Here is a 26,150-nt window from a genome sequence, read left to right on the forward strand (position 1 = left end):
TGCGCTTTTTTATTGACAATTTAACACAGTTCAATTGTAAGCCAAAATCTCCCTTTATAATTCAGTTTTTTGGGAAAAGTGTCAAGGGAAGAATTTATCTACATCAAAGTACATTATGAGTCTCCGAACAAAAGGAATTTGTATAATTAGAATATAACATGAAAAATATCATAAATATTTGTTTTTAGAAATTTACGGGTTAATGCCGTACTTTATGTGAGTTTATGCAAAATTGTCGCACAAGGCACCTTTTTAGGAGGATGACGCCAAAGACAAAAATATTCTTCATCATATTTCACTATTATTCACCAAGTGAAAAAAATTTCTAAATCCATTATATATCAAGAAAATATATTCCAAAAAAAAAATTCTCATTTATTTGATTACTTTTTCCGTTTTTTTCGAGTAGACGCCAGAAAGTAACAGAAAATATCAATTTAGGCAGGAGGCGATAAAAGACGAAATATTCTACACAAAATTTAACCTCAAATCTCAGAACAAACCATGTACCTAGATACAATAGTATTGAAGAAAATTACATTCGAAATTTATGTACTACAAGTGAAAATTATGTGCTTGCTTTTTTACTGTGAAATTTAAAACGTTTCCAGTCTAAGTCAAAATCTCCCTTAATCCTTTACATTTTGGGGGAAGTGTTAAAGGAAGAATAATTCTAAATCGAATTTCATTATGAGTCTCTCAACAAACAAAATTTGTATATTCAATATGTACCATATAAAAAGAGCAAACATTTTTGATGAAAAAACTCTTGAGATAAATTTTCAAAAATGAACAAGGTTTGTTATTAACAAAAATTTATGCTATTTTTCAGGGTACATATTGGATAAACAAAATTCTTTTGTTCACTCGCTCATAATGAAATTTGATCTAGAATAATTCTTACTTTGACACTTTCCCCAAATAATGAATTGCAAAGGAAGATTTTGACTCAGATTGGATACGTGTTAAATTAACATTAAAAAAACTAACCTTGATTTTCACTTTAGTTTCAGATTTTTTTCTTTGAACATTGATGCAATTATTTTTTTGATATACATATGAGATAGAGATTTCTTTTCTTTGGTAACTTATTGTGAAATTTGATGAAGAATGTTTTTGTCTTTAATGTCATTCTTCTAGAAAGGTGTTTCGTTTGAGATTTTTTCACAAATTTATACAAAATACGTCATTAACCTTAAAATATGATTTTTTTGTATATATGAATTCCTGGCGTCTAGGTAAGACTAAGACTTTTGACGTCTTCTAGGACTTATAAATATTAGAATTTTATGGCAAATAATTACTACGATCCCACTTACTACCATTTTATTAAAATGGAGTTTTCAAATATTATTTAAAGAAAGGACCAAAAAGACCCATTTTTTGGCTCGCTTGAGGGTTAAAGTCTTCGACTAAAATATTCCTCGTATCCTACAATATTGCTGAAGACATAATACATCTAAAATGCCCGGATTCAGAGGAATCTTAATTCGACATTTTTAAAAAGTGTGAAAGATTTGGGAATTTTTCCCCACTATTTAGGTTACTTAACGATGTAAATTCTCAAAAAGCCGATACCCCGGTCTTCTATTTTAGTTCTTCTTTCTTAATCTTCTCCGTAATTATTTAAAAATTTGAATTTTTGTCGCACAGTGTAATTTTCCCGTTCTTTTTAACTGAGCAAAATATGATTGCCAATTGACATCTCTAAATTAAGTAAGGCCTTTTTCATAGCTCCATTAAAACCATATTTGTCTTGTGTTTTCTATTTTTAGCAGTACATAAATAATAATTTTCAATTTCTTGCATTATAAATCATCTCGGCGATCATTACGTCGTAGAATTTTCTGCCAAATGGTTTTGAAGCAAAAACCGGCAGCAAGGTCATATTTGTGGTAACAACAACAACAAGAAATAACCTCAAGTTTGTTTGCAGCCGTTTGGCCATTAAATTATCGTTTAAGGTTTTAAACCAGCACAACAATATTCATCTAAGTAACACCAGATTTGTGTATTTTTTTGGTTTCTGCTTTGGCAGAAGCCAAACTCCAAAAATTGAAGCGTAAAGTGGCGTTAATGGTTTGTCAAATAAAAAAATCTTGAAATATCCAAACCAAGCCATCACACACACAAAGACTCGAAGAACAACGACGAGGCGCATGCGCTCACTTAGTTGGATGATTGGTGGTGATTTTGTTTGTAGGCCAATGTTTAAAGAGACGTTAAGATTTATTAAAAAAATCTAATAATAATAATATTTGACTGCAATTTAAATATTTTTTTTTGTGCAACCCAATGGTTAAACACAGCGTGGAGTTAAATATTATTTAATAATAATAATATAAAATAAATATATATATATATATATGTATTTGTAAATCGTTCTGTCTCTCTGTCATTTGTAACTGTGTAACTTACCATCTCATCGAGACTCTTCAAATCATTTGTAATGATTTGTGGCTGTGGGCCGTACATTAACATGGGACCTTGATCGTCATCGTCTTCATTTTCACTGTCACTATCGTCGAAAATGTCAGTTTCGGTACCGACCGTCTCGGTTCCCACGCCAAAATCTGTCTGTGTACCATCACATTCGGTCTGTGTGCCACAGCCAATGCCATTGGCTTTATTGTCGGCGGCTATCTCTCGATCGATTTGCCGCTCCATTTGCACCAACATTGGAGCTAGCATACCTGCGGAAATACAAAAGAAGAAGGGGAAACAAAGGAATTAGTTAATGTGAAAGGAATTTAAGGGCGAAGGATTTACAATAATTTGAGCTGAGAACATTTGACACCTTAAAAGGATGTAGATTTATTGTGATAGCTATATTGAAAAGTACTTAGGCAATGCAATCATGTAATGGAATTTTTTTTGAATATTTCCTCGATTTTCTAACAAATTAAACCACTCAATAATTAAAATATTTTAATTCTAAGTAGTTTTTAAAAAGGAACACTGAAGTTGAAATTATTAACGATTATAGGTAGGCAGCCGATGTCAAAATTTTATAACTCGATTTTGCTATTAAACAAAATGTCGACTTATGGGACTTATAAAGGGTCTGTTCCAGAACTGAAAGAATGAAAAGCTTTTACTACGATAGCCGATTTTCCCTTTATGATATCCAAAAAAGTATATTCTCACAGGTTCTGGAACATAGCAACAATTATATAATACGTTGTATACTTTTAAGGGGTAAATAGAACGTGCATGTTGAGCCAATGTACTTCCTTCTTATTATCGATATCGATGGATTTTTATAAAGAACGTCTACCCGGACTTGCTGTTTTCTCGGTAATATTTAATGAGTAAATTAACGAAACGGGCGCATTCTACTTCTAAAAATATTTAATAGAAATTACACCATTAAAGTAAGTCTGCTCTGTATTTTGGTAATAGATCTCGTCAAATTCAAGTGAATAGTAAATAGATTCTCATCTCTGATTTGTGGATGGATTTATGGATATACAATTTCACAATGAGATGCTGTCAAAGGCATAATGAAGTAAGAACAGTTTGCTGAAAGGCTACTAAATTTGTATAAATAGTTTGCAAATTTCACATTAAGAGCGCCATCTATACTTCAATGTTAATATACGAAATATAAGAAGACTATTGATCATTGAGCTCGTATGGAATGAGAAATAAATAAATATTGACGTGGTTCCACTGTTTGCATACTTTTTTGGCGTTCATAAAGTGAAAACTATACTGAGGAAAGAAAATATAAATCATATCTGCGTTGTAGAACATTGTTGATATTTATTTGTTGGGATAACATACAGGGTTGCCCATATTCGGCGGACCCATGACTCTTTGGGCCCATTCCAATCGACGAGGCTTGTCCGCAGGCAACATTCTTTGCGTCAATTGAATTTTGTACGGGAACAAATGCAAATCAATGCGAATAATCCGTTGTAAAGTGAATAATCCGTTGTAAAGTGGCTATTATTGCTGTTTCTATAAAAACAAAGTCTATTTACAAGTGAGAAAAACGACAATGTTTATCAGATGATAAGGCACCAATCCTTGACAGTTATGTCGTATAACCAACGCCATCTATATACTTCAATGTTAATTAGTTTTAGTTCATTAAGTCTGTACCATGACATAACAATGAGGTGTTACACCAGGTTTTTATCAGAGGAAATGTCAAAATATGTTTACGTTTTGTTTACTCTCTCTCGTTTAAGCTTCATATCCAATCACAAAAAGAGTTTTGACTAACCGTCAAGTGTTATATGAGCTGAACTAAAGGTTGCATACTTCAAAGCGTTTATGAAGTGAATATTATTATGGTATTTTGGAACAACAATTAAAAAATCTGTAAATTTGGACGGGCCGAATCTTGAATGCCCTCCAACATTTGGAAAGAATTTGACGATTTTCAAAAGAATAAAATCCTTTAAATATTCTGTTAAAATCTTAAAAATACCGACATTAGCCATTATATTAGCGTTTATACGACGAAGTGGACTTGCATAGACATCTTTTGTCATAAGCCATAATAATATTCAAATGCCAAACTTGAAAAAAATATCGGTGAATAATGTAGCTAAAATCATCAAAATAACGAATATAGGTAGGTACCATTATATGGGGGCTATACCAAAACGTGGACCTGCACAGCAAATTTTTTGTCATAGAATGTAGTATCCATTACGAACTTCAAACACCAAATTTAAAACAATTCCTGTGAATAATGTCGCTAAAATCACCAAAATATCGAATATCGTAAGGTACCGTTATATGGAGGCTATACGAAGACGGGGACTTGCACAGACAATTTTCTGTCTTTGGGTGTAGTATCCATTTCGAACTTCAAATACCAAATGTGAAACAATTCCGGTGACACCAGATATTTCTTTAGTAAATATATTGGGATGTGTGAAAATTAAAGACAATCGAATGTTTTTTTCCGATTTTATGAGGAATTGTTCTTAAAAATTTTGACTTCTTTGAGGGGGAGGTACCAGAAAGAGTAAGCCGATATACACCATTTCCACAATATATCTTGAGTTGATAGAAGTATTGGAATGTGTGCTTATTTCGCATTTTATCAGAGATAAAATTATTCAAATTTTTGACCCTTTGTGTGGGAGGTATCAGAAGAAGTGAACCGATATATACCATCTTCAAACCAGATTTTACATTAGTGAAAATATTGAGATGTGTGAAAGACAATCGGATGCTTATTTCGCATTTTATTAGTGATATAATTATTAAAAATTTTGTTCCTTTGTGGGGGAGGTACCAGGAGGAGTGGTCCTTTATACCCAATCTTCACACCAGATATTATTATAGTAAAAATATTGAGATATGTAAAATATTAAGAGTATCGGATGCTTAATTCGTATTACATGAGCGTTTTATGAGCTCTTTGACTATTCAAAATGTAGACCCGTTGTGTGGGAGGTACCAAAAGGAGTTAGCCGATATATCATCCCATTATCACACCAGATCTTGTGTTAACAAAAATATTACGATGTGTGAAATTTGAAGACAATCGAACTCTTATTTCACATTTTACAAAAATATTGGAATTTGCAAATTTTCTACAAACTCGAATGATCCTTTCTCTTTTTATGAGGTAAATAATTGTATTTGAAGTTTGACAATAATACAGGGTGAGATAAATAAAAACTGCAACAAAGTCAAATGCCATAATTTTTATATATTTTTTTTTTACATTTTATTAAATGAAAGCAAAAAATGTCGGAAATAACATCAAATTTTAGAATAAGTTTAGATTTATTCGAATTGGTCACTTTTGGCACGAATTATGACCTTCAAACGGCCAATGAAATACTCCAGACACATTAGTCCAACGGATTGGTTCCGGAGATTTTGGTGGCCATTGTGCGCTGGAAATGAAGCGAGGAACCTCATTTTGCAAACATTCTTGGGTGGCGTGTGCTGAGTGCGATGGTGCTGAGTCCTGTTGGAATGTCCAAGGTTGCGGCCAAGATTTTTGCGTGCCCAAGGCTTGACTTAATGAAGAGTCAAAATCAAAGTTGATAGCACAATTGCTTTGGGTAGGAATTGGGGACAACTTTATTTTGCCCGCCAGCTTCCCGAAAATTCCCTTCATTACCTAAATTATAAGCATTTAGATTTACCGATTTTTGTCGGTAATTCACGGACGATTAAGTTCAATTGAACTATTAACTAAATATAGCAGCGGAATAAGGTTTGAAAAACTCAATTTTTGTGGTACATTAAAGAGCAAATAATCTATTTTTAATACCAACTTAAAGAAATTGCTTGGTGGAAAGAGAGAAACACGTCACTTGATGCACCTCAGAAAATCTACTTTTTATGAGCAACTCTTTTAAAATGTTTCGGTAGTATATTACCAGATGGTACTAGTCGGCCTTCGTAGCTGATATATTTCAAATTATTTTCTCTTATCAGATAAATATTTTCTTTTTAAAGTCTTTTTTTTTTGCAGGAATCTCTCAAATTACTTACCGAATTTCGCTCCTCTGCGGGCAACTTCTAAAAGGCATAAAATGACATGTTTTTCGTTTTTTCTCATAATGAGGTCGTCGGTTTCGAATAAGAGGCACTCTATAATTTTAAGGCTTTTTCTGCAAAGAAATAGAAGAGAAACAACAACAACAATATTATTTCAACAACCACACAAAACAAATAACAATAATAATAATAACAATAAATAACAATAAAAAATCTTATCAACAAATCAATCAATTTCCAAATAATAAAATAATAATTAAGACAAACAAACAGCCCAGATGAGTGAATGAGTGAAAGAAGGATAAAAGTGAAGAAAAGAAGATTTGTTATTCCTCCAACAAAGAAAATAAATTGTAAATCTTTGGGGTTTATGATTACAATTGAAGTTGTTGCGGCTGCTGCAATGGAAGGTGTTGATGTTACGGAAGGTCTACATGGCTGTTGTGGATTTCTGTTTTGTGGTAAAGTGATGTCTTTCCATGATTGTTTGTCTGCATGTCTGTCTTTTGGTCGGTTTTTGTGGCTCTCTAAGCAATTCCCTTCCTTCTTTACATGGCTGCTTGTCTTTCAATCCATCTGCCTGCCTGCCTGCCCTGCCAGCCATTTCTTTGGAGTTATTCATCCATTCATTGACTCATTATTAGTTTTGGGCGCACATCAAAGAGAATTGTTGTTTTTCGGTTGTTGTTGTTGGGGTGCGTGCGTGATGCGTTTATTATTTAACATTAATTTGCTGTGAATGAATTTTACGCGGATACGGTTTAATTTCGTTGATCTAAATTTAATTGAAATAGTTTTCTATTTCCCCCCATTTTTTGTTTTCATTCTTCAAAGTGTAGCAGCATGGCATTTCATTGGCAGAGTGTTCTGCGGTGTTATTTTCATTTAATCTTAAGAGAATTGTTGTTGTTTATTTTTGTGATTTTGTTTTCCCCTTTTTTTTTCGTTTTTTTGATAGTTCTCTAAGTACTTTTCATTTCGTTCTGCTTTCATTTGCGGCTAGGCAGCTATATACCGGGTTGGATTGGTTGTTTGGCTAGAAGTCTGTCTAGCTTTGAATTCTATTGCCAAGAATTTGTATTTGTTTAATTCTGGTTGAAAGTGCAATGATCGGTAGGAATGCTTCCGAAATATTTGGCGGTGTGTATTTGGGTGTGTGTGTGTGTGTGATGTAAATGAAATGTCTTCAGTTTTGGCAAATTAACATAATTTAAGAGAACATGTAATCAGAGGTTTTTTATGGAGAAACGTGTGGTTTGGATCGAAATGGTGGAAATTTAAACTTAATCCGGAAAATATGGAAGAGGGAAGGGGGAAGTTACTTTGTGATACAAACTTTCAAACTCCGAGACATGAGTCTTTTATTTTTAGCTCTATTTCCATAACTCTAATTTTGGAAAATATGTTTCGTGTTCGGGAAGCATAGCTGATTGCTTATGGCCGCGTCCACAGGTTGCGGATAGTGGAACTACCAATAGATATATTGGGTAGCTGCGAATCAATAAGCGTCTCGATGTAAATAAACGAGCGCCAATGATCACCGCCTCAACGACGAGGCGTATGGCTGAAGCCCCTATACTACACGGTCTGATGGAGTTGCCTTACTCCGCAACAAAAGCGGATCGGAGTGGTTCCATTAAATAATTAAGTAACATTAAATATGGGAAAAGATGAAAAAAGAGTAACATCCCGGCGCAGGGCCTAAATAACCCATTGCCGACCGTAAGTGTGCTGGTGTGCTCGCAAGCCATGTGCCGTCGATATCCAGGGATAGCGTTATAACGACCTCAGCTGTGATTACCTTGGCACCTGTTGCCACTGCTCCTAAAAGTGCAAGCAATTCTCGACAAGTTGACGACCAGGATATTCAAATGGCTAATGCTTCCCAAATAAGCAACGAAGTTAAGGAAGAGTATGACAAACACAGTACGCCAGTGAAATCCAAGAACAGACTGGAGGTACGTAGTGAGGAAATCTTAGACCTTATGGATGAGATCAGTCTCTCTCACCCTCACCGACGACGACCTGAATGAGATTATCATTTCAGGCAAGTCAACGAAGACCAACCTGAGTCAGCTGGAAGTTAAGGATATTCAAACGGCTAACGCTTCCCAAATAAGCACCGAAGTGAAGGAAGGGGATAATAAACACAGAACACTGTTGACATATAAAAGCCGGATTGGACTACACAGTGGAGAAATTCTCGACTTCCTCATACCGAACGGTCCCAGCATATCTCAACTATCTGCCATATCAACGAAGGGTGGCCTGAGTCAGCTGGAAGTTGAGGATTCTCAAATGACTAACGCTTCTTAAATATCGACCGATGTGAATAAAGGGGATGAAAAAAACCCAACCAAGGACGGAGTGGACGTGCACTTCGAGGAAATTCTAGACCTCGTGGATGAGATCATACCAACCGGACATCCCCCACGACGACCTGTAGAGACCGTCATTTCAGGCAAGTTAACAAAGGCTCAAACTTGAGGAGGATTGTGTGGATTTGGGAAGATCTCTAATTCAGTGGATTCTATATCGGCAGATAAAACGAAATTTCTGAAGAAAAGTGTTGTTAATGTCGAGGATAATGAAAAGCCGGTGAAAATGTCAATGGCACTGACGGTACGACAGTTGGAGATGCAAAATTCTTCAGAAATGACATTTTGTATCTTCGCAAATTCGTGGATAGGGATCCGAATTTGCATACCGAGAAGAAAATTTCATGTATCAAGTCTAAGCTCAGATTCGCGAGGAAGTTCGAAAGATCTTACCCTGGACGTAAACAGTGAGGAAATCCTCGACCTCATGGTCAGTCTAACGGCCCGCCCACCCAAAACGACCTGAGTGAGACCATCATTCCAGACTAAGTCAACTAAGGGTGATCTGAGTCAGCTAGAAGTTGATGGGGAATGTGTGGGTAACAAAGTTGGGAGGATTTCTGATCCGGCGGGTTCTATATCGGCAATAGCCGGTAAAACGAAACTTCCAAGGCAAATGTCGAGGGGGAAGAAAAGTCGATGGCACTGACGCTAAAGAAGTTAGAGATGCAAAGTTCTACAAGAATGCAAATTTGTGAAGTGAAGGAAGGGGAATACGCCAGTGACATCCAAAGAAGGTCGGGACATACATAGTGAAGAAATCATCGAGAGGTTCCAGCTTAACGGACCTCTCCAACGATGTAATGAACAATGTAAACCGACGATTTGAATGAGACCACCAATCCAGGCAAGTAAGGTTGACTTCAGTCAACTGAAAATTGAGGAGGAATGTGTGAACAACCAAATTGAGAAGATCTCTGAGCCAGTAGGTCTTATTTCGCAGCAGTAGCCGAAAAAAACAAAACTTCCGAGGCAAAGTGCTAATAAAATCGAGGATGATGAAAAACCGAAAAATTAATCATCCTCCAATGGCACTGACGCTACAGCAGTTGAAGATGCAAAATTCTACAGAAATGCCATTTTGTGACTCCGCAAATTTCTGGATAGGGATCTGGATTTGCATACCAAGAAGGAAATTTAATATATAAAGACTGAGCATGGGTTTGAGAGGAAGTTCGAAAGATCTTACCCAAAGAAGGGGACGACAAACGCAGTACGCCTGTGAAATCTAAGGACGGACTGGAGTACACAGTAAGGAAATCCTTGACTTCATGGATGGGATCTTACCGAGCGGGCAGTCAGCCTTACGACCAGCACGACGATTTGATGAACAATGTCACCCTCACCGACAACGACCTAAATGAGACCATCATTCCGGGAAAGTCAACAAAGGGTGTTCTGAGTCAGCTGGAAGTTGATGAGTAATGTGTGGATAACCAATTCGGGAGGATTTCCGATCCAGCGGTTTTTATATTGGCAGTAGCCGATAAAACCAAACTTCCGAGGCAATATGCTGTTAATTTCGAAGGCCGATAAAAAGTCGATCCATCATCAAATGGCACTAACGCAAAATTCGATTTTCTGTCTCTACAAATTCTTAGATAAGGATCCGAATTTGCATACCAAGAAGGAAATCTTATATATCAAGTCGAAGTTTAGGTTCGTGATTAAGTTCGAAAGATATACCAAAAAGGAGGGGACGACAAACGCAGTACGCCAGTGAAATCCAAGGACTGACTGGAGGACACAATGAGGAGATCCTCTACCTCATGGATGAGATCAGTTCCAGCCTAACGGATCTCCCTGACGGTTGAATGAACATCATTCCAGGCAAGTCAACGATGGGTGACCTGAGCCAGTTAGAAGTTGTGGAGAATGTGTGGATAACCGAGTTGGGAAGATTTCTTATCCAATAAGCCGTACATCACAGCAGTAGCTGATAAATCGACACTTCCAAGGTGAAGTGCAGTTAATGTCGAGGATGATGAAAAGTCGACGAACAAGTCGATGGCACAGACCTTAAAGAAGTTGGATATGCTAAATTCCAGAAGAGTGCTCTTTTGTATTTCCGTGGTTAGAGCTCCGAATTCGTATCGAGATGAAAATCTCGTATATAAAGACTAAGCTTAGATTCGTGGGGTAGTTTGAAAGAACCTACTGAAACTCGAACTCTTGGTGTAGAGGATTCTCCTTCGGGAAAAGAGACCCGCTCGCACCACAAATCCGAAAGCTACGATTTCATAGAACACGGAATCGGATCCTAAAGCCATGGTAAAGTCGGTAACTCATCAGAGATAACCGGTTGCGTCTACGTCTACGTCGTCAGGGTTGCCAAATAGTGGAAAGGTTGCATACAATTCAGAACAAAATGTGAAACCTAAGAGTAAGCAACGTGTGGCTGAACAGAGCAGCAATTCTCCACACTGCATAGCTGGCAAAACAGGGAAACCTTTTGAAAGACCATCGTGGTTGAGAGCTTAGACAGTCACCGTCTCTAGAGAGAGATTTCGCTCGAAGAAGGAGGCAGCCCTCTCCCAAGAAGGCTATGGTCCCTTACGAGTAAGACGGAAAAGACGAGTACTGAAAAGTCAAGGCTACTAAAGGGAAGTCTATTTCTAAAAAGCCGGTCCAAAGTGGAATAAAACATCCACACGAGAGTACGGCTCTAATGGTATCCAAAGATTACCTCTCACTAGCGATCATGGACAGAGCTTAACCGGAAGAGAAAATCGGTGACAGTTATCGTTAGCTATTCGAGAAAGGAGACAGCTCTCTCCCAAGAATGCAATGGTCACTCACTTCGTCACTCATCTGTCTGGTTTGGTAAGGAAAAGACGAGTACCGAAAAGTCAAGGCTACTAAAGGGAAGTCTATTTCTGAAAACGCCGATCCAATGAGGAATAAAAAAATCCACACGAGGGTACGGCTCTATTGGTATCCAAAGATTACCTCCCACTAGCGATCTTGGACAGAGCTTAACCGGAAGAGAAAATCAGCGATAATCATTGTTTGCTATTCGAAGGAAGTTTAAGGAAGGTCATTTTTTCGAACAGGGGATACCATGAAGGGGCCCTTTGTTACAAGGGCTTCAAAGTCCTGAACTGTCTATACAAGACATCTTATGAAAAAAATAAAGGGTGATTTTTTAGCTGATATCTATTTGGAAATACTGGATTAAAGAAGTTACGCACGTGTCTTGTTTCTTTAGTTTTTGGTACGTAAATAAGCAGAATTGTCGATACTGGAGTGAATCTCAGATCGAACGATGTAACGCCTTTGGACTATTTTTAATGTCGCTATGGTTACAGCTCATGTCTATACAAAGAATTCACTTCAATTGACGGATTGGAAGACAGCATTGAAGCATTTATTCGTGAGATACCGGCCGAAATGTGGGAAAGAGTATGCCAAAATTTAACTAAGCGGATGGACCACTTGAGTTGTAACCGCAGTGCCGGTAAACATTTTCGTGAAATAATCTTTAGACATTATAATATATGGATCGTAATATTTCAAATTCAAATAAACATTTCATGAATTTTTCCTATAGTTCTTAAAAATTCATTCTTTAGATTCAAATATTGCCAACTTTATCGTGATAGAGTTCCGGCATTTTCTCACATTCATTTTTTTATTTAATTTCAACTCACCTGCACCATGTTATGAAATTTGATACATTATCGCGGGCAAAGAATGTACCGCTTTTGGCTCCAACCAAATAGTGTACATTGCCCATGGCCAAAATTGGCCCAGCCGAGCCTGAAGTTATTGAACGCGTCATTGATTTGTTGCGTGCCTGACGTCGAGCCAAATAATCCTCAGCTGCTTGGCGTACATAGTTGGCGTGCTGCAAATATACAACAAAAACAACACAAAAAGGTTAGCAATATTTCAGAACAAGAGATTAGCAACAAGAAAACATAATTAAAGAAATCAAAAGGCAAGAAAACAATGTATGATACCAATTGTAATTGTGGTATCGTTGTGTGCATGTATTTTTATATGAGAACCTCAAAACAATTTAAGGAATCCAAATGCCAAAAAAAAAGAAAAACTCAAACGCCACACGCAGATATTTTTATCAGCCAAGAGGCACCACCCAAAAAATACGGTCGTTGCAAATATTTACGCAATGTAAATGCCTTACAAGCAGAAGAAAAACACAAAACAAACGGCAAGCACAAATGCGTAACCATTAGATGATTTGCTAAAATCGGTATGCCCCAACAAGGTGTGTGTGTGTTTGTTTCTGCGGTGCTATTGCACTTTAAGCAGACGACATTTTGAGGCTACAGCATAATTAAATTAAAATATATTTGACGAAACGTTATTTTTTTATAATTCTTTTTTTTGGTGATTTTATTTTTTTTTGAGGCTAACGACAGTTGTGTTTTTTTTTTCGTTTTTTAGTTTTGCTGTTTAATAATAAAATAATTAATAGATTAGGATGTAGCTATTTTAGTAAATTTTCAAGATTCCTAATATTTATTAAAATATATAAAGAATAAACAAGTCTGTCCTAAAAGTATGCAACATATTTTGTGATTAACAGAAAGCTGTAAATTAAAACTATTGAAAATGAAATAATAACGGGTTGACATAAACAATTAAAGATATTAAGTGCGGTAGTTATCAATCTTAATAAATTTCATACATATTTTTCATAGTTAAATTTATTGTCGTTTCTCATTTATAAATTATACTTTATGTTTACTATTAATATCCTTCGCATGGAGAAAACTAAAATTATGGCTAAATTAATTAAACAATATGTTAAAGTTAAGTTAAGTTATATTTTATTGAGTCTTTTTTTATCAATAAGATTACAATTAAAAACAATATAAAGGAATCCTTAAGACTATAATGTATTATCCTAATGTCAAGAAAAGTTGTACAGCATCATGCTTCATTTAATAAAAAGGCAATAAAATGTGAACATCTGGTGTGTTAATGGCCGCCCTTGCTCCCGGGACTTTTACAATATGTTAAATATACAGTTACTGTTACATGTAAGGATATTTGTAAAAATCATTGCCAATTTCGAATATCTATATAATTTCCTTGAAAAATATCCACGTTTTAGGTTAGCTTTTAAGCATTTTTATTTTTAACATTTTGTAGCATACTTGTAGGGCGAAAATTATTTGTAGTAAACAAGAAGAGCCAGAGAGGCACTACCACACAGGCTCTTCAGGCATATTTGGTGTGGATGACTTACAAGAGCCATTCTTTGGAATGTAGTATTTATTTCTATATTATTAAGATATACAGGGCGAGATGAAAAAGCTGCAAACAACTTCAGACTGCTGCCATTTCTAAGCCACTCGTCCGACAGCTGTTAAAATTATTCCAGTGACAGCTCATAACATTGTTTACAAGTGTAAAAAAGGATTTTGGTGAGCATTTTCCAAAAAAAAAAATGTTATTCGTGATGGAAGTCCAGCGTGATAGTGTGATTTCTTCATATTTGGCTGGAAAACCACAATTTTCTATCGTTGGAGCACTCCAGCATTGAAATGTGAATAAATATTTTGAGTCTCGTACCATCGCTCGTTACCGTGATACTGGTAGCGTAGCCCGACGTCAAGGAAGTGGACGAAAGAAAACAGCAACATCAGCCGAAATGGTTCGAAAAGTAAAGAAGTGACTTGACTGCGTCGCAGTGGCCGAAAAATGGCTCGTGAGCTGAACATATCGCTATATTACATTCGGCAAATATTGAAAAATGAGCTCGGGGTAAAGCCATTGAAATTCCAAGATTCCAAAACCGCAACAGAAAGAAAATAGACTTAAAAGAGCTAACGAGTTGAAAGTGGTGGACTGCCGAATTTGGTTTTCTCCGATGAGAAAACATTCGTTGTCCAGCAGTTTGTAGACAAACAAAATGATCGTGTTTACTTGCCAAAGAGGTCAGTTGAAAATGTGCACCTTCGGTTGGCCACCAGAACTGCCGATGGCCGCTCTCCGCTAGTATTAATCGACCGTGGCATCAGAATAAATGCTGAATATTATCGCGAAAATATTCTGAGGGTGTATTAAAGCCTTGGGCACGCAAAAATTTTGGCCACAGACCTTGGACATTCCAACAGGACTCAGCCATCGCACTCAGCACGCGCCACCCAAGAATGTTTACAAAATGTGGTTCTTCGCTTGATTTTCAGCGCACAATGGCCACCAAAATCTCCGGATACAATCCGTTGGACTTTTATGTCTAGAGTATTTTGGAAAGTACTAAAAAATACCGAGAATGAGCCAAAATTCAGCAGAGCAACATTCGGGTAGCGTGTGACGTTTCATTGGCCATTTGAAGGCCATAATTCGTGCCAAAGGTGACCAATTCGAACAAATCTAAATGTATTCTAAAATTTGATGCTATTTTCGACATTTCTTGCTTTCATTCAATAAAATTTAAAAAGAAATCTAAAAATTATGACGGTTGACTTTGTTTGTAAACAGCCACGGACCATATAGCACTCATATAACTGTACCTAACAATATTCGGTATTTGAATGATTTATGTCTGTGGAATTTTTCAAATTTGGCATTTTTCTGTGACAAAAAATTATGTATTCAGGCCCACATCTTCGTATATTTTCCATATCAATGTACCTTCAAATATTCCGTATTTTACAGATTTTAGCCACATTTTTTCAACGAAATTGTCATAAAATTTCGCAAAAAAACATTAAGCTTTTAATACCCTCCACCTTAGGGTAAAGGAAACATTGGAGGAAATGTGGCACAAACCATCAAAATGCCGAATATCGGGAGGTACCGTTATATGAAGGCTATACCAAATCGTGGACCTACACATGCAATGTATCGCCAAAGGAGCTAGAACCCATTATGACCTACAAATACCAATTTTCAGACAAAATACCCAATATCGGGAGGTACCGTTATATGGGGACTATACCAGAACGTGGATCGATGTATCTCATTTTCAATACCAACCATCCAGACACAATAAAAATTGCTCTGCTAAATTTTGGCGCTCTACGTCAAATAATGTGGGCTGTAACGTGATTTCAGCAGACAGACAGACGACATCGTTAAATCGACTTAGAATTTTATGCTGATTATAAATATATATATTTTATGGGATCTACGACGAATACTTAAGGGTATTACAAACGGATTGACAAAGTTAATATACCCTCCTTTCCAATGTGGAGGGTATAAAAATGTATGCTTAATATGTGCCATAAAAATATAGCATCAATTTTTTTAATAAGAAACCTTGTTCATTTTTGAAAAATATTGCACTTCTTCCCAATTCGCTGGAAATTTTCTTATAATTTCCCTGAACAATAGTCACTTTGGGTTATGGAAAATGCCAAGTGGACTTGATAGAGCACTTTCTGAGATCACAGGCCCAAAGGAATTTTGGGTTCTTAGCTCAAATGTTGTATAAAGGACCTCTAAAATTTGAGATTTATTCCGCAACATTTAGGATAGAGTTTTGAAAATTGACAGAGATCTTTGGATTACGTCCAGAATCATTTGTACATTATTTTCCGCCTAATTTCACCAAGTTTTGGTATAATGAGTTCTTGATATGTAGAAACGCTATTTACAAAATAAATCTATTGAAATAATCCCCTTTTGAAACAACCCTTCTATAAATATACCCCATTAATAACATATATATTTAGTATAACTTAACATATGACTCTAACATGATGTGTAAACTAGCCTCTAAATACTATAAACTTTTACCACTATGCATCTCATTTTAATAGGCTTTATAATGTAGTTCTATACAAAGACCATCCTAAAAGTATGCAGCATACATTATCCACCAGTGATTTGTTTATCCATTTGCATGCAACAAATGCCTGAGTCATGAAATCAGTTTACAAAACGGTCTTGATTGCAATCGTTTCAAAAAAAGCATGATAATCCTAAACACCGTTAAATATCAATGTTTTCCCATTGATAATTAGCCTATTTAAAGCATTTTGTTGCTTATCATTCAAAATTCGTCACACAGAGTTAATAATTTTCGTTATTCCTTTTTTTTCAATTAAAAAACGTTTTTTTTGGTTATTAATACCATGTTTAAACAAAATCGTTTGTCACGACTTTGTGTCTTTTCATTAAGAAAATTGGGATATTTTTTCATTATCACCAGTTTTTTTGTTTTTTGGACGATGCTTGCTTTTGTTATTTTCATATCGATCGATCGATAATGTTACAAAAACGTAAGCTGTCATAATGAAAGAAGAAAAGCAGCGGCTGGTGACGTTGTTGGTTATTGTTTTTGCATAACAATGGCAAGCGGCAATTAAACAAAAAAAAAAAAAAAAAAAAGTTATTGAATAGTTCGTCGGTCAGCCGCTAAAAATGGTTGGTGGCCAACAACAACGTCATCCTATGAAATTCTCTACAACAAAAAAGGGCCATGCTTTTACTTTTTTGTTGTTGTTGTTGCTGCTGTTATTGTCACTGCTTCAATGCTTGGTTAGCCGCCAAATATGTGAATAATTGCCCAGTTTCGCACAAAGAAAGGAAAATGAAAAAATTAGAAAAAACACTTCCCAATGACTTCGTTTCGTTGTTGAATTGAACGGGCGTTCAGTTTTGGTTTTATTTTCAATTTTTTTTTCAGTTTTCAGTTTTCTTTTATATATGCAATGAGGCCAATTAAATGTCATGCATGCCACATTTTAAATGAACACTAAACGTTTCAGACATTAATGTGTACTCACTCGTATTATGCTATGGTCGGAGTTGCAGGCACACATGTGTGTGTGTGGTTCGCTGGTAGGTATTTATGTTGCCAGCCAACAACAATCATGAAAACAAATTTGCACAAGGAGTTGCCCCAAAAAAGGGTAATAATAAAAACATCGATTAGAGTTTCCAAATTGAAAAAAAAAAAACGAATAAAGAAAAGAAACGAACGAAAACACTTGGATGACATATTCATTATGGCATTGCTGCTGCCGGGTGAATTGTGGGAATTTATTGAAAGGAAAAAATTAGTTTCTTCAATGAAATTGGAAAATAATTGGCATGGCAGAAAAATACAGGTAGTTGCATCAACGATTGGGAGCATTGATATGTCAAAAAAATTTAAATGTATTTTCAAATATAAGTAGATCTTTATATGTTTTCTTATCCTACGTCATTCGGAGGCTATTATAATTCGCGTTTTCAACAATTTTTACAAATTTAAATAATTTTTCATTCAACACTTTCAATTCCAAAATAGGTTTGACAGTTCATTGTCCCAGCAGCTGTGTCGACGCGTCTACCTATATTCTTCTACCATGATAATTGGTTAGCTTAAATCTCGCCTTGAAGTAGGCAGCAAAAATTAAGAAATGGAATATTTTTTGTGAATTAAAATCAGACATTCGGCCTAGTACAAATTAAAGATAGACTATTAAGGAATCAGGCAAATGACGTTTCATATATCACAGTTTTAAAGAAACAGAATGGAAATAGTATTCCTGATGCTTCTAGAGTTCCCTGAAAGTGTAGTGAAAAAATGGATTTTCAAGTAAAATTTCCCAAAAAAATTATAACTTTGAAGGGGACCCTGGACCCTTGGGTCCCCATCCTGGCTTCGTCGGTGAATCCTAACACTACCAGTTAAATATTTCGGCAAAATTTGTCCGGAGGCCAAATATAAATTATAGTGTATGCGACATTGCAGCTAAATCCTTCTAGAGTTCCCTGAAAGTGAATCCAACTCTGTCAAAGCTCTTAAGATCTTCGAAAAAACCCAAATGGTCTGGGATCTATATGTATATTTCTAGTTCCGAATATTTCGTTTATTACATATGACTGTATGCAATACTGATCTAGGGGCTAGTTTACTCATCGTATTAGAGCTATGATTTTTTAACATTGAATAGCATACTTTGAAGCGCTCCCAATATTTTTTTAAGCTAATAAAAAATGTTATACTCTGCTATATAAACTATATTTATTTTAATTAATTTACATTATATTTATTTACATGTAGCATAACTACAGATATACTGGTATTATGCTGGTCTTTGGCTTGTCAAGAGAGCCTAAAACTATACTATAAAAATGCTGAATAGAAATGTCAAAAAGTGACTCTTTTATGATGTGTAAACTAGTACTGAATGCAGGCATTTATAATAAAAATAAAAATCGGAACTCGGGATATGCGTATAGATCCCAGCCCATTTGGGTCTTTTCGGAGATCCCAAAGGATTTGACAGAGTTGGATTAACTTTCAGGGATTTAGCTGCATTTCCATGTGGCTGAATACTTCAAGAAAATCTTGCAAAAGTATTTAACTGGGAGTGGTTACATTTGCTGACGTAGCCAGGGTAGGGCCCAGGGGTTAAATGGTAAATTTTTAGATGGTTTTAAGAAATTTTGCTTGAAATGGTTCGAAAGACGTTTTTGGTTACGTCTGTGGTTGGATTTGGATCATAATTTTATACCCTCTACCCAAAGATAATCCAGGATTGGTATTTCGCATTTGTCACTTTGTGTGTTGCATCATTTCGAAATATTGGTTTTAGATCCTATAATGTATATATTTTTTTTAAATAGAAATTTTTTTTCGATTTTTTTCCATGTCGATCTGTCCGTGAAATGAAGATAGAGGCTTTGAAATTTGGCAAAAAAGTTAGTTCTATATCGGTCTACTTTTGGGGTATTGCGCCATATAACGGTCAATATAGATCTGATAGTTTGTACCATCTGAATTGAGTTTCAGGGAATATTAACTTTTCTCGCAGAAAACCCTCAATATATGTTCATCATTGGGCATGGCTCACATTTAGGAGGATATCTCTTCAATTTCGGTGTAATTTGGCATTTTTGGCATTTTCTCTTTGGGAGAGCATTCTCCCTAAATTCCCCAGTTCTTGTGATACTGGCTGCTATGGGTAATGATTTTAAATTCTACATATTTTGAACATAATTCAGTGAAAGTGGCGCCCAACCATAACTAGTTTGAAGAAATCTATATTTGGCGACAATTCAAGCTTTCCCATGCCGAAAGACATACAAAATTAGATCCGGCTGAAATTAACGTCTTTTCAACTTTTCCCATTTTATTTTGACTTTCTACTGTTACTAGTGCCGTATTTCGATTCTTCGGCAATTGTAGTATCGAAACTGCTGAGTTCTGTTGTCATTGGCTCCCAAGAATTGATGATTTTACAATTCGACAAATTTGTTAACTTGCTGCGAAGTGGTAGTCTCAAAATGGCGTCCAACGAATGAACAACTTTTTTTTTTAATTTTGGCTTTAAAATCTTTGGTGTGTTTCAAGATATATTTTTTGAAATGTTTATCTTTTCAACGTGTATTACTTTTCTCCTTTCGTGATCCGGGTAATTGTTTTAATTGCATTTAAAACAGAATTTGATGAAAATGGCGCCCAACGAATTGGATTCAAGGTGGTAATAGTGAAATATTCTTTGAATAATTTATTCGTTTTTCTATTTAGCCTACATTGGTGGCGCCATTTCGCTTTCGAAGTTTTGGCTTTGAAAAATGTTAAGAAAATTTATTGGAAATATCTATGTTTTGAATTCAAATCCATATAGAAAGTTGAACTATACTGATTTTACAGTTGGAAGCATATTAAGCAGAAGTCAGATAAAATGGCGCCCAACGATTTGAATAATATTAATGAAATTTATTCAAACCATAATATAATCCTCTCTCTATGTATGTTTCGTCTTCATAAATAGCCATAAAATGGCGTCCAATTAATGAGTAACAATGTTGTCGAAGTTTTGCCTTTCAAATCTGTGCTGCATCTTTAAAGCGATTTTTTTGGAAATATCTATGATTTGGCTTCGAATTTACTATATAAAGTTATTAGATGATAAAATACATTGATTTGTTTTTAAGGCGAAGTCGGTCAAACGGAGTCCAAAGGCATAATATTAAAGTCAATCAATTGTGAATTATTTAAAGAAAAACCCAATATTATTTTTGTTTTTTTTTTTTTCAGAATTACATTTGGCGCCCAATACATAAATAAATATTCGTTCCGAAGATTTGAGGCCTATAAATGACTATATGTTTGTTTAAACGGGGAGATAATGATTTACTTGGCAACATAAAGAGTATTTCAAAAATCTCAAATATTTCAAATAAAATTGACTATTCATAATTTCGAAAGGCCAAAATGGCATCCAACAAATAAATAAAGAATGACCTGTAGACAGTGTTCAATTTGTTGTTAAACACCTAATATGTTAATTTTGAATAATTAACATGGGCGTATTTTTAAACTGCGTGGCCCATTTCTTAGCCAGTTATGTTCGAAAACCGAGCAAACAAGCACATGATCTTATAAAAAGTTCATTAGGAATATTTTGGCATCAGCCTAGAGAAATATTCGTATATGCTTTGAGAAATATGGGGTTGTCATCTATCTTGATAAGTGCCTTAAAAATGGCGCCCAAGCATTCATAGAATTTCTTAAGATTTTTTGGATTCAGGAGATGAAAGTACAAACATAATATAAGAATTTCTTCAAAATTCCTAAATAAATTTAGTTCTTATAAGAAATTCATCCATAAATTCAGGGGGTCAAAATGGCGCCCAACGTATGAACAGAAGTTCCTCTACAAGCCTCAGTGTCCAAGAGCATTCGATATACACTAATTGTCGAGAGGTTATCGGTAGGCTCTTACAACTGTGATTTGTTTTGAACTGATTTTTTAAATTTATGAATTAAAAGTCGACGCCTCCTCCTCCTTCAGTATTCCATCAAGTATTTACTCATACCCATACTTCACGCCAAATATTTTCCCAGGTCGCCAATAATTAAGCACTTTCCAAACACCGCGTTTGTTTTTTTTTTCAATCTTCGCGTTATAATTCAGTCAAGTGTTTAATAATGAATCATTTGCAGACACCTCAACAATGTAGGACGCTTGGCGCATTGTCACGCACTTTCGACGCCAAGACTTTTGTGGGTTACACCAGCACGGTGACTACAGGCCAAAGAAGAAAGCCACGTAATGTGGCAATAATCTTTTAATGTGGCGCCACCAACAATGATAAATGGCCGGACGAAGGCATTTTCTGCATCGAAACGACATCAAGTGAAAGAAATACATGCAAATTTCAGAATCCTACTCCCCTCGCTAAAAGAATCATCAATGGGTGGCTAAGTGCAAAAGCCGAACAATAACAAATGTCATAAAGACTACCGGTGATTAAAAGAATCAACAATGTATTATCAAAGAGAGGAAGCCGCAAAAAAACCTGGAAGAAAGACATTTTTCTCCGATTTTCCTGGTATTTTGTGAATAACTCATAAATTTCCATTGTTGGCCTTTACCACCTTAAGTCGGACTTTGATTGCCGCTTGGTATCTCCCGATCTCAGCAAATCGAAAACAATTAGAAATCACTTTTCACCGCTGTTACGCCTCACTGTAACTTGTCATGTTCTGGCGTTGGACATTTTATGGCTTTGCATTGTCCGGTGTTTGGGGTGTTGGTGGCGCAAATATTTATGTCAATTGTTTAAATGAAGTGTTGCTAAAAGCCATTAACAAATAAATTGTCCAAATAGTCAAATGTCCATGTTCACAACGGATCGAGTACAATGCCTTGCCTTCTAGAGGCCGCAAATTGAATGCATCGATTTGCCTCCGTGGACATCTCACGAAGAAGATGAAGCGTCTGTCCTTCTGATCATCGCGATGGCATAAAGTGGATTTGTGTGTAAAGTCCATGATTGCTTCAACAATATATGTTGTCCGCATATGTGTTGTGCTCCCATGGCCTTAGAGCATGTAAGGTTTGGCATAGGGCAATGGCTATGAACAATACCAAAACCGACCAAGTTGATGGTCCAAAGTAAACTCAATTTGAGAGTCATATTAAAATGCAATTGTTTTTGGGGGAGAAAAGCTATGTTATTTATTGGGAATATCTTCCTTCTGGCTGTAGATATTGTGGTATATAGCGAGCGTTGAAGAGAGTAAAAGCGAAAATTTTTACATGAAGCGAATAGAATTTTTTTAAGAATTCCTAAAAAATTGGAGATTTACTTTAGGGTTACTGTGATATTGAAAAATTCCTTGGCGCCTCATTGTGTGTTTTTTTTAAAGAACGAAAATTACCCCAAGAAGCCTTGTAGGTAAATAATTTTTGTGTGAACTTTAATTAAACATTCATGCTGGCGCCCAACGTGTGAATTTGCTTAATGCTATATCTTTTTCAGAAATTTGATGAAATTCTTCAACATACTTAAATGGGAATAATGTCCGAAATTTTTGAACTGGAAATTCACCATAAATATCCCAAAGTAAAGCAATGCTTTACATAAAGAATACTCCAGGCATGGAAAATAATTAAAATAGGAAAATTAACCAAAAAAGCCTAATAGGCAAACAATTTTAGGGTTTACTTTAATTAAGCATTGATTGCTGGCGCCCAACGTACAAATTTATTTATACGAATGCTATATTTTTTCCAAAATCTGAAGAAATTCTTCAACATACTTGAATGAGAATAATTTACAGAATTTTCGAACTAGAAATTCGCCATATATATCCAAAGTAATAAAATTCTCCATTTTAAGAATATCCCAGATATGGAAAATAAACGGAAGATGTGGTTACGTGAAATCGTAAGATAAATTATTGGACTCGGAAGGTCTAAACTTAAGTTTTTTTTTATTTCTTTGGGCAAAGTAGCTGATTCTCTGATGGCGCCCAATGTATAAACTTGTTCACAGGAAAACTGTTATTTCTTAGAATTCTGAAAAACTTCTCGTAGGCACTTTAATGAGTAATCAAATTCTTATACTCTCGCGGTCTATAATTTCGAATAAATTTTTGGATTCTAGAAAAGTAGGTGCTACTGTTTTTGGCCACTTATGGAAATATTTACAATTTTTAAAAAAATCTAAAAAATATATAATTGTCAAAGTGCCGCCCAATTGTAAAGTAAAATATTAGTCTTTCACTGGCTGACAAATTTTTAAACTTTGTATATTTTTTTGCTTCTGGCAAGTAGGTAGTAGTAGTCTGCTGGCGCCCAACGTATAAATACAAAGAAAAGAAAAGAAAAAAATTCCGAAAGAATCATTCTCTTCAAAGCCCAACGTGAAGAGTAAAATATTAATTTTCGTTGCTTTGACTTGGTTGTTTTTTTATGTACAAACTGAATTTTTAACCTATTGTGTGGCGTCCAAATCACAATGGCGCCCAATGATGAAATGAGATATTTGGTTTGTCAAATATCATTCGATTTTCCACTTTTTTTGGTCATGGATTTATGCCGATACATCTGAGGACATTAATCAGTGTCCCTCCGATTTAAGTGTAATATAAAATTTTTGCATTTTAAGTAATGTTTCGTTTTTGCAGAGCAGATTATTTTAGAATTTAGATTTATTGGTTGTTGGGGGAATAGAAGTTTGTCCTTAATAGGGCCTAACCGCATTGACATTCAAAATGCATAGAAATCCCATATTCTCCAAAGGAAGTTGGATAAAAAAATTGCAAAAGTTGTTGCAGCCTATAAGACATTCGCAACAAATATGGCGAATGCCATGGGAGAATGAACGTTCCACGGTTGTTTTCATAAAACGCGTCATCGATAAAAGAAATATAACTATAAAGAGAATGGATAAAGTATTTTCCTTGTTTTTGATGTTATACTGAAAATCGATGGTAATACACGTTGCATAACAGTAACATTGCGTAGTAATTTTTGGTATTCCAATAAATTGGCTTTGCTCGAAAAAGAAGTAAACAAGTAAAGGTGTGAATACATAAGCAGCATGGCATCAAGGCAAGGTATATTAATGTCAAAATATAACAAAAAACGACGGCAGGATCCGAGTGCGTCTCTGGCATCCCTATTATATGCCATGAGAAGAGTTCAAGCTGCTTCGGTACATACACCTTAAAATTTTAGACATATGATCTTTGTCCCAAATTCAAAGAAAAAAAAATCAAAAATGGAATAGAAACTCAATTCTTGGGTATTCTGTATTTAGCATGTGTTGGCGCCCAACGTAAGTAAAGAATAATTTTAAGGACCCTGAAACTAAAGGCTTCTTTAAATGCTAGACATAGTCTTGTGGTCTTCACAAACGTTAATCAAAAAAATCGCACATTCTCCCAAAAATGCTTTAGAAAAAGTTGGCGCCCAACGTAAAATTAAAATAGTAATTTCAATAAGCCATCTTACTTTGTTATTATGATATAAATTGGCGCACAATGTACGCAGTGCAATCTTTTGCTCATCCAAGCCCTCTTAAAAAAATAAATTTTAACTTTTGGTTCCATAATTGGCGCCCAACATAATTTTTAAATCAACCACTAAAAAACGCGTAATGGCGCCCAACGGGAACGTGCATTCTCTTGCTCACCCCAGTGCCTCTAAAGGAATAAAATTTACAAAAAAAAAAAAAACCTAAAGCGAGTATACGCTGAGCTGAGCTCTTGCAAATTTTTCACTTGCGAATAACGTCGAAAAAAATTGCAGGATCGCCAAAAAGGCTGTTAAAAAGTTGGCACCCAACGTAAATTTAAAAGTAACTACTTAAAAAACACACTTAAAGAATACTAAATATTTAAAAAAATGCTCTGGAAAAAGTTGCCACCTAACGTAAAATTTAGAAGCAATTATTTCAATCATCACTCTTATCTTATGTAATTTTATGTATATCATGGCGCTCAATATAAGCAGTTGTTTCTTTGGCTCACCCCAGTGCTCTAAAGAAGACAACTTTGCATTTTGCTTACAAAAGAACATCAAGCGTTTTTTTATGCAGAGCTGAGTCTGGTTGTCATCGCAAGCTCGTCGTGAAAAATATTACACAATCACCAAAGAAGGCTGTAGAAAAGTTGGCGCCCATCGTGAATTTAAAATCAACTGAATCTGTATATCATGGCGCCCAACATAAGTAGTGGCTTTTTCCAAAAGCGTTTATTTTTATCCTAAGCCCAGTTTGGTAATCTTTTTCATGAAAAGCTGAGTCTGGTTACATTTTTTCATGAAGAGCTGAGTCTGGAAGCCTTCCCAAGCTCGTCGTACAAAAATTTGCAAGTTCCCCCCGGAAAGGTTGTGGAAAAAGTTGGCGCCCAATGCATATTTAAAATCAATTACTTCAATAACACGCTTATCTTCATTACTGTGTATTTCTTGGTACATCTTGACTCCCAACGTTAGAAACATATTCTCTTAAGATCAAAAGCGTTCTCAAGACAACAACTTTACATTTTTGTCAACTACTGTGTACCATGAGCTTCAACGCAGACTCATATACTGGCACCCAATGTAAAAAAAAATAAAATCGATTTACTCAATT

General features: G+C 35.4%; 1 protein-coding gene across 5 annotated transcripts in view; it reads right to left on the bottom strand.

The window, feature by feature from the left end:
• The window catches only part of LOC101901389 (GAS2-like protein pickled eggs), a 377,420-nt gene that overhangs the window by 66,534 nt on the left and 284,736 nt on the right, over positions 1–26,150 (bottom strand). For all 5 annotated transcript variants that reach the window (XR_009342326.1, XM_059123065.1, XM_059123063.1 and 2 more), the window contains 3 exons: positions 12,509–12,705; positions 6,475–6,593; positions 2,419–2,693 (listed from right to left, as the gene is read on the bottom strand). Coding sequence is in view for 4 of the 5 variants with exons in the window: in XM_059123065.1 (XP_058979048.1) it covers positions 2,419–2,693; positions 6,475–6,593; positions 12,509–12,705 (591 nt within the window). In the remaining variant the exon portion in view is untranslated. The remainder of the gene's footprint in view (positions 1–2,418; positions 2,694–6,474; positions 6,594–12,508; positions 12,706–26,150) is intronic.

This window comes from Musca domestica, unplaced genomic scaffold (assembly GCF_030504385.1).
Source record: "Musca domestica strain aabys unplaced genomic scaffold, Musca_domestica.polishedcontigs.V.1.1 22, whole genome shotgun sequence".
Taxonomy (NCBI): Eukaryota; Metazoa; Arthropoda; class Insecta; order Diptera; family Muscidae; genus Musca; species Musca domestica.